General features: G+C 42.4%; 1 protein-coding gene across 1 annotated transcript; it reads right to left on the reverse strand.

Moving 5' to 3' along the window:
- Positions 1-461: 461 nt before the first annotated feature.
- Positions 462-7203, reverse strand: spry4 (sprouty homolog 4 (Drosophila)). The gene is made up of 2 exons (XM_075486722.1): positions 6962-7203; positions 462-4847 (listed from the first exon to the last, which is right to left on the reverse strand). Exon 2 carries the CDS (start codon positions 4794-4796, stop codon positions 3675-3677), a length of 1122 nt encoding a protein of 373 aa, XP_075342837.1. The 5' UTR covers positions 4797-4847; positions 6962-7203; the 3' UTR covers positions 462-3674.
- Between the last annotated feature and the right edge of the window lie 1922 nt (positions 7204-9125).

A 9125-nucleotide genomic window follows, 5' to 3' on the forward strand; every position in this document is an offset into this window, starting at 1 on the left:
GTTCTTGCTTCATAAGGTGGTGCTTTGGGGGTAAAGGAATGTTACACATCCAGACTATAAAAGACCACCCCTATAAACTGTGAGGAAGTCAGTTTAACCTGTGAGTCAAACACACAAAAACACAGCAGCCATGGAGTTTAAGCTCTGATATAAGGTGACTAGGTGAGTGGTTTGTGTATCATGTTACATTGTCCAGAGGAAGCCTGCAGATTATCTCCTGTTTCTAATGTAATGTTTCTTTCTGTTTAAGGTCACACAGCTTAAGTTGGCCTTTAGGGCCCTGACAGAAAAAGAAATTGAAACAGTAGAAAATGTTTGCAAATGTGACATCTTTAGATTAAAGCTGTGTTTCTTGGAATGGTGCATGGTGAGTCTTAAGGTATGAGTTTACGTACGTGCATATATGCGTGATTGTTATGTGGTTGGAAACTACACACAAAAGTAACGACACATCAGCCCAGTATATTTAACAATATATATTTCCATTGTCAATGTACATTCCATTTCGACATAAGCTTTCTTCACAAACAAAAAGTTGGCATCTAAATAAATACTATATAAAATAGAACTTCAAAATAAATATATCTATAAAGGGAACCTTTATATGAGATTTTTTTCTTTTTTGTTATATCTAAACAAAAAAAAAAAAAGCACAGATCTCGTTTTTTAATCCCCAACAATGACATTGCAAAGGTATAAAGGAATGGAGTAGCAACTGTATGAGACTCTTCCTCTTGTATGGGTAAAAAAGAATTGTTTTAAATCTGTGGGGTATTGGCGTGTGAAAGTCACAGCACTACAGTGAAAAAAAGAAAAGAAAAGAAAGTTTTCATATTTGAGTTGTTGTTGGAAATTAGTCCACACCTAGAACAGGCTGGCGAGCACGTGTGATAAGTATAAAGCTAATGTGAAGAGCATCACTTTTTCAGTGACTGAAAATAAAGGCAGCAACTGTTGAAAAGAAAAAGGTCCACGGGTGATAAAGATGGCACTGAACACAACTCTAGAGAAAAAACAAAGATGAGAGGGGAAAGAAAATTGGAAGAAAGAGGGAGAAATAGAGTCAGACATGTCTCTCTCTGTGGTATGACAAGTTTATGCACAGCAGCTGTGTTTGTCAATCAAGGCAGGCCAGGGGTGTTTGCTGGGCTATTTCTCAGGGAAGAAGGAGGGAGACGAAGAAGGAAGAAAAGCAAGAAGGAGAAAAGAAGCTGTGACACTGAGCAGGAAAGGCAGGAAATGGGCTGATAGGGTTAGACTGTGTTCCCTGTGTGGATTCAATGAGTCCACAGTCCTCAGGACTCAGTAAGGGAATTAGCTTAGCCTCTCGACTGTTAATGAGCCATGGTTAGCATAAACAGCAACAGATTTTTTTCCCCATTTTTTTTTTATTTTATTTTTTTATTGCCGGGCACACTTTTCTAAATCAAGTGCGAGTGATAGAAAAACCTGTCATTTTTGTTTCTAGCACCCTCCTGTCATCAACCTTTCTTTTCCTTGCAACCTCCAAAACATCTTATTCTTACCCTCAAAATATATATCTAATATATTCTCTATATACTTTGTACTGAATTGTAGTTATAATGTACCATGCAATCTTTCAAGGACATTTAAAAGTCTCTTCTAAAGAACACAAATGTTGTGAAACTATTTACACCAAATAACATTTCACCTGCATAGCTCTATTACTAAATATATTGTCAAAACATTTGTGATTTTTGCTGCCCACCTACACCTGCTAGGCCTATGTGCAGTCACACATTCGTTCTCAGTTTTGGCACCTTTCTCTCAGACTGAATTGCTAGGTTTTTAAAATATTGCCTCATACATTCATTACTGCGGACCATGTTTCATTTTTCCCTCTTTCCTCGTTTTCCTGTGTGATATCAGCTTTGTGCAACATGACATATACAAGAATGAGCAAAGTTAGGTATCCCAAAGGAAGATCAGGGCCCAGCTTGACAGAAAGGCTTGTTTTATGGAGCAAAAACAATATGCCTTTATGCCAGAAAGAAACAGCCATCTGTATTAAAGGGCAGCATGCCTTTAACGACCAACTGCCGTCAACTCCATTTGGCAAGAGTGAATAACAACTGCAATCACTCAGACTGTGAAAACATGCTACTGTATAATAGCTTCCTTTGGCAAAGTCCTAAGAACGTCATGCAAGCCACAAAAATAGACTTTACGAATAAAAGAGAAACTATCTGACTTATGCAGCTATGAAGCATACTGATTTGAATTTCATGAAGACACTGATGTGTGTGTAAAGGGGGTGGGGGGTGGGGGGGTAGTTGTTTGGACTAAATGTGGTAAAGTCCGACGTATTGTGAAATAGCTGAGGTGTTTAATACTGTGCTTTAGTACATCCTTTAAGGGGGTCCTAAAAGGTTGTGCAAGTGGCAGGTTTGAGTTTGACAAAGACTGACTGGATACAACAGCAACTTTGCTAAGCCTTCCCTCCCTCTCTTCACTCTAAATCACCCGCATCCTCTCCTCCGGAAATGTTATTTTCTAGCCCATTTGTCTCTCACTTGGCTTACTTGCCTTAAATTATTCACTTTTGCCTTTTTTGCCCCGAAATGTTTCTTTGCCTTTTTGTGCAAAGAGGAAGTAGACCAGGCTCTTAGGCAGTTTAGAAATCAACATGCAGTAGGCCAAGTTCTAGAGAAGATTACTGTAACAGTCCCTGAGAAAATTGGATGTATTTTTTTTTTCTTTTTTACACATTTCTCTACCACAAATCCACTTCTAGTATGGTGAGTAACCATTAGACTAGAGCATGCAGATCGTGACATGCATTACATCTGAGGTGATCATTGAACAGCATTCAGAGAATTTCAGAATGTTTAAGCTTCACGAGCCAAAAATAGAAAACACACTCTAAAGTGATTATCCCTCACTTTCAGCACAACTGCTTACGCACAATACTGAGTGAGAATTATGGGAAATTACTATCATTTTAAAGTCTAAAACGGTTTGTTTTTACAGCTCCTCCATGGAGATATAAACCTAGAGATAAAGTGTTAGCAAGCTAGCCTCTTTAAAGTGTAAGAGGAAAAATGTTGACAATAGAAGATGGTGATCATTGTTATATTGAGAGAGCAAGTGGTCTTTTGCAATGGCCTGTCGTAAAGCCACAGTATTCTGTAGATAATTTCTTGTTTTCATGTTTGACACTGGGCTGTGCTTTTTGGAAGTGGGTGGGGATGAATAGCGATTTAACTGCATCAATCATTTTTAAGTGAGCTGAGGATCAGCAACCAGCTTCTGGTTAGTTAGCATTACAAAATTAGCTGCGAAATATTGAGCAGCAGAGAGGTACAATGACTTTGTGCCTTCAGCCATTTTTGCACAGCAGAAACATCAGTCCCACAATCTAGTCTCTTCTTCTTGTATCATTCTTAAAAAACATAAAAATAAAACCACTTCAGAGAACCCATTAAATGTTCCTACTAGCCATATTTTTTAGATGGGCCCTTCTGACATCCACACTATCAAACATAGGTCAAGAAGCCATTTAAGTACCTTGTTTTACATCTATCATCTTCCAGCAGATTAATGGGGTAGTTTAATGGGTTGGTGTTGGATTGTCCTGTCCTTATAGGTGAGCAAGTACTTTGTGGTCTTGTCCATTTTCTACCAAGGCCACTGCTAGACAGTCTGGTCCATTATCATGAACCCTGCTGCTGCTTTTCTGTCCCAACTTTTCCTTCCATGCTTCCGTTTGTACCCCCAGGGACACTCGCGCCACCCTGTGAGTTCTTGCAGCGGCAACCAGGTCTACTAACATTGTCATAACACTTCTGTCCCAGTTTGGCCAGACCCATAGCTGGCAGATAGCAGACCAGGCAGGGGAGGACAAGAGACACGGCAGCCATGAACGACCAGCGTGCGCAGCAGTTGGCCTGGGAACATGAGCAGGGCTTGTCAGCACAGGAACCCTCTTCATCCTCATCCTCGGTGCAGTGGTAGAAGATCCCTTTGACCAGGCACATGCAGGTGGCTGTGTCCACCAGGCTCTGAGCAGAGCACAGGCACTCCTGGTTGCAAACCCAGCAAGAGGGTAAGGTTCGGGGGAGTGTACACTCAGTGCATCGACACTTCCCGCAGTGCTCGCACAGAAGGAGGTGCTTCTTCTCGGTTGGGGAGGAAGGTATTAGTGCCAACCCTTGCTGACCTCCATTGGAGCACACACCTCCAGCTGGAATCTTTGAAGCCTTGAGGTCAAGCGATTTAGAGGAAGAGGAGCTGAGTACTTTAGATTCAGGGGAAGCGAAGCAGCTTGGAGTTCGGGTTGTGATTGTGTTGATGGAGCCATGGTGAGGGTGCAAGTTTGGGTGATGGTCCACTGTTGGTGTGGGTGCAGCGTGGTCCAACAACCTCTGATCAGACGAGGTACTGCTGCTGCTGCTGATAGAGCTGGGTCTTCCGCTGAAGGAAATCCACGGGTGGGTGGTGGTGTCCTGGTGATGCTGGGGTTCACACCTGCCCTGCTGGTGGGGTTGATGTTGGTGATTGTGATGATGGTTGTGGTTTGCCCCAAGGAAGGCCTCCTGATTCTGACCAAGCCAGGTTATTCTTCGGTTTGCAGACTTCTGGCTTGGGGGCTGCTGAGACACAACGGCTGGGCTGTCGATGTAGTCATTCTCCACGTGCGATGACTTTATCTGGTCAATGGGGTAAATGGTAAGAGGGTGTTGAAGACGACCGTAGGGCACTCGACTGTCCAATAGGGGCGGAGATATGAGGGAGGACGATACTCCGGGGATGTGGTGGGGAACCCTGGACTCCATGTGTCGGCTGGTGCCTTGCACGTTTTCACTCTAAAGCAGCATCTAGCAGTACTGAAAGACACATGTGAGACAGTTAGGACTGGCTGCATTGCATCTGCTGTGCACTGCATTTTCATTCTAAAAGTCTTATCTTAAACCACAAATAATCAAACCATCCAGTTAAACTTCCCAACATTCTCACTGTGTCAAATAAAACAAATTCCCATCCAAAAACCCCAGACAATAATTAAATCTTTACATAAGACACATTTTATCCTCTCCAAAAAAAATATTTCTCTTGATCAGATCTATCTATACATTTATCTGAAAGCAGAGCTTTTGCATGCTGGTGATTTTTATACTAAGCAGGAACAGGGTATTCAGCTTAAACCTCCTTCATTCTAACTTTGACATTAGAACAATAGGAGTTGGGCTCTCATCGCCTCCCCTCCAAAGAGCCGGGAGCACCACAGAGCAGGGCTTGCATGCAAAAGACTCAAAGATGCTTAACAAAGCAGGGCAAAGACATGAGAAGGTTGCCAGAAAAAGGAAAATGCAGGCAAGACATAGAAGATATCGGGTCTTAGAATAGAATCCTAAAACATTAAAACACTTATAATTTAACCTCTAATGTCCTACACTGATCTAAATCGGAGAAACAAACCCGACTCGGAATTTATGAATGGGGCCGATTTTATGAAGTGCAGGTTTTTGTGAATGAGAACTGCTGGCTGCACTCGGTGTTGCAAGCACGAATCAGTGCACTCCAGTTTGGTTGAGAACTCAGTGAAACTGGTTTAATCCATTTCTTCTGTGTCTGCGAACCCACTTTACAGATAACAAAAAGATGATCGAAGGGCATATAGTGCAAGCGCAAACGATATTTCCACTAATCTCTGTGATTATAGCAAAAAGGCTGCCCCGCAAAGCCTTGTTTATTCAGACCACAAAAGACAATTATGATTTTGATTTGTCTAAGTCTGGCAACCTGGATTATCCAAGAAAAAAAAAAAAAAGGTTTGTGACGTGATTCATCAGGCACATTCCCCTGCAAGCTATTGACCTATTTCTAATAGAAAACCGGTCATTATTCGACGTGGTTTTCTCCTATTAGCCCTCTTTTCCTCGGATTTTCAAAAGCCTAGTTGAGAAACCTGTTGCGAAATCGCTGGCACCGACACAGGCGTTCGCGATCATCAAATCTAGACCATTATGAGCTCCAAGCCGGAACTATGCGTGTGCAAGTGCGCGTGTACGCGTGCAAATGTGTGTGTGTGTGTGTCCCTCCCTTGAAAATGTGAATGGACTGAGTCATAAAAACCGGAGGCGGCCGATCGGCATACTCAAATAGCCTGTTTATATAGGCACTGTAACCAATTCAATGCATTATCCCGTATTATCTGTGAAAAAAACACGACAAAAGTATGGCCTCGGTGAAGAAAACAGAACAATGTGCGCCATCAGTCAGCTGTGAGGTAGTTTATTCTTTTATTGATTCTTTTAATTTTTTTGTAATCGGTGGCAGTTTGGGGCGCACATGTTGACAATGTTAATTTAAATTTAAAAAAAAAGGAAGCTCAGAGGCTTTTTTAAAAAAAAAGTTACGTTCTGTTGGAGGGCAGGCTAGCCTATAAAACGAAGAAAGGTAATTACAAAAACACCTGACACAAGTGACGTGATGTTCCAGCCAGCCGATCTCTGAGGAGCGAAAAGGACACACGCAGCTGAAAGCAGACATGTTGCCGACACGGAGATTTACACGGAGAGTGAAATGTTGCTCTGAACCGCTGGCTTCTTTTTTTTTTTTTTTTTTTTTTTTTTATCATGACACGCTCTCTAAAAAACGTCACAAATCACGACGCTGTAGACGGTGAAGTGCGTGTCTGCTGCCCCCCAAAAGCAGCGTGTCGACCAGCACGACACCGTCTGTCTTCTCTGTGCCTCAACCTCGCTTTTTGGTTCAACATCATTGGTTAAATATTGACCTCAAAATGCAAACACAGCTCAGGGAAACAGCGTGTTGCAAAATACAGTGTGCAAGAGCTTTCCTCGTCCGTGCGACCTGGCGGATTGAGGGGAATTGTCAAGTGCTGGCTGTACCGGGACTGAACAGTCGGTGCGTGCAGTCACACGCTCGCCAATCCTAAACATGTAACGTGGATAAAACACCAGCATAGATCACTTACTGTGGTTTCAGGATACGATTCTCATCTCTTCGTTGCGCACGACGTTTGCGCGCAGGCTATAGTCCAGTCCAAGAGAGTAGGTAGCTCCACAGATGGTGAGTAAAGTCAAGTCCAAACGTTAGAGGATTTTATAAACAGGGTAAGCGAAAGGCAAGTGGGTCTCCAACCGTATTCTCCACTCGCTGGTGCATAAAAGACGACTGCGGTTGAGGACGCAGAGCTGTAGATATGATGTTTCAACCACCGAGGGGGAGGGAAGTGAGTTTTTATGAATGGGAGGGTAGAGGAAAAGAAGGGGACGGCACTGCGCAGATGCCTCAGCCTTTTTTTTTCTCCTTTTTTTTTGTGAATGGGAGGGAAGAGCGACTCGGGAGGGCTGAAATGCGGAGGTTACATTTTTATGAATGGGGAAGACTCCGAATAGCATTGCGCAGGCGCGATGCCCAGATTTTTATGAATGGGAAGAAATGGCGAATGACGCGTGTATGTGTGTGTGTGTGCGTGTGTCTGTGAGACAGACAGAGAGAGAGAGAGAGAGAGAGAGAGAGAGAGAGAGAGAGAGAGAGAGAGAAGAGGGGGGGGGGGGGGGGCGAGGAAGCGAGAAGGTGGGGGCTTTTTCTTTTGGTCACAAGGGCAACGTCAGGCCTGATTCCCATAAAAACTCGGCTGATCGACTCTCGCATTATTTTAACCGTCTGATTTATTGATATAAATCCGCTGCTTCATGTCAGTGTGTTATGTAACAGACTACACAAAGCGAGATGTGACTGGGCTAAATCTGTAATCAGTTCATTCCATTTTTAATGGAAAATCTGATATTAATTTAGATAAAATGTCTGATGAATATATAATGCAGTCAGTTATATTTTAGGAAACAAAGACTACATCCCCAGATAATCCAAGGAGCGTGAAAGATAACAGGCTTTATGTCAGCCCATATATTTATTACACAATAGTGTACATTTGAAGGTTATTATTCATTTTAATAAATGGATGTTAAGATGCCAGAGGTCACATGGCTCAACTGGATTAGGCTAAATAATAGCCGCTCCCCTCGTGTTTCTGTTCTATCTAAAGCCATTTATTGCGAGCAAGGACGTGCCCTTCCTCTGCAACAACGCGAGGTATGAGTACAGCTTCTGTGGTAGTGTGAAAGGGGAGGGGTGTGTGTGTGGGAGGGGGGTTATAAGGCCCACTCGGAAACGCAAACCAGCATGAGGGCAGGCAGGATTCACAAAAGGACAGGATGTTGTTGATTTGTCCCGAAACCACACGGAGGAAATGAGTGTGAATTTCCTTTCTCCCTGACATCCTAGTGTGCATGTGTGTGTGTGTGTGTGTGTGTGTGTGTGTGAGTGTCCCTACAAACCCCCCCACCCCAGCTTGGGGCTTTTAACCAGTCAAAGGTTAACAGTTGCCCCATTATCCGTTTGCACTCATCACCATGGCAACCAGGACACCTCCAAATTGGGATAATTGTTTTAAAATAAGCCAGAGAAAAAGGGAATGAAGTGTAGAAATAATTTTTTTTTCATTTGTGTTTGGATGCACTGACAGGTCATGTCAGCAAGCATGACTCGGAAAGAAATTTTGAAATGGCAGGTTTTTTAACTTTAGTTCATTCACTCCCCTTAAAATGATACTTTCTGAGTCGTTAGTTTTTTGCATCCCAAAAACAGAACAACAAAACCAGAAAACACAACTTCCATGATTCACATGCCAGTGAACAACAACCAAAACAAGAGCAGTAAGAAAAACACAATATTCTACAACATGAAGCATTTCACACAGAGAACAAAAGCAATGCTTTTATTTGATTGTCATTCGTCCCATGTTGTGTTTTCAGATTTTTTTTTAACACAGTTTTTTAACCTGTCTTCTGAAAACACGGCATGCCAGAAAACCCAGCTTACACAATTTGCAACATGTAAAAAAGTAACCACAAAAGCAGTTGAGGTAACACAAAAATCACTAAAAAGAGACATTACTAAAAGTTTTTTTCTTTTTCCAGTTTTCCAAAACGTTGTGGTGATGTTGCTTTTGTTAATTGTGATTTGTCCAGTGCTGTTGGGTTTTGATGCTAAGGGCTATTGAAAGACCTTTGTGGCAAACTATTTGCAATTTTTCAGCTGTGTGAAGAAAACTGACTTGACCTTATTCAGCA

The sequence above is a fragment of the Odontesthes bonariensis genome, chromosome 16 (assembly GCF_027942865.1).
Source record: "Odontesthes bonariensis isolate fOdoBon6 chromosome 16, fOdoBon6.hap1, whole genome shotgun sequence".
Lineage (NCBI taxonomy): Eukaryota > Metazoa > Chordata > Actinopteri > Atheriniformes > Atherinopsidae > Odontesthes > Odontesthes bonariensis.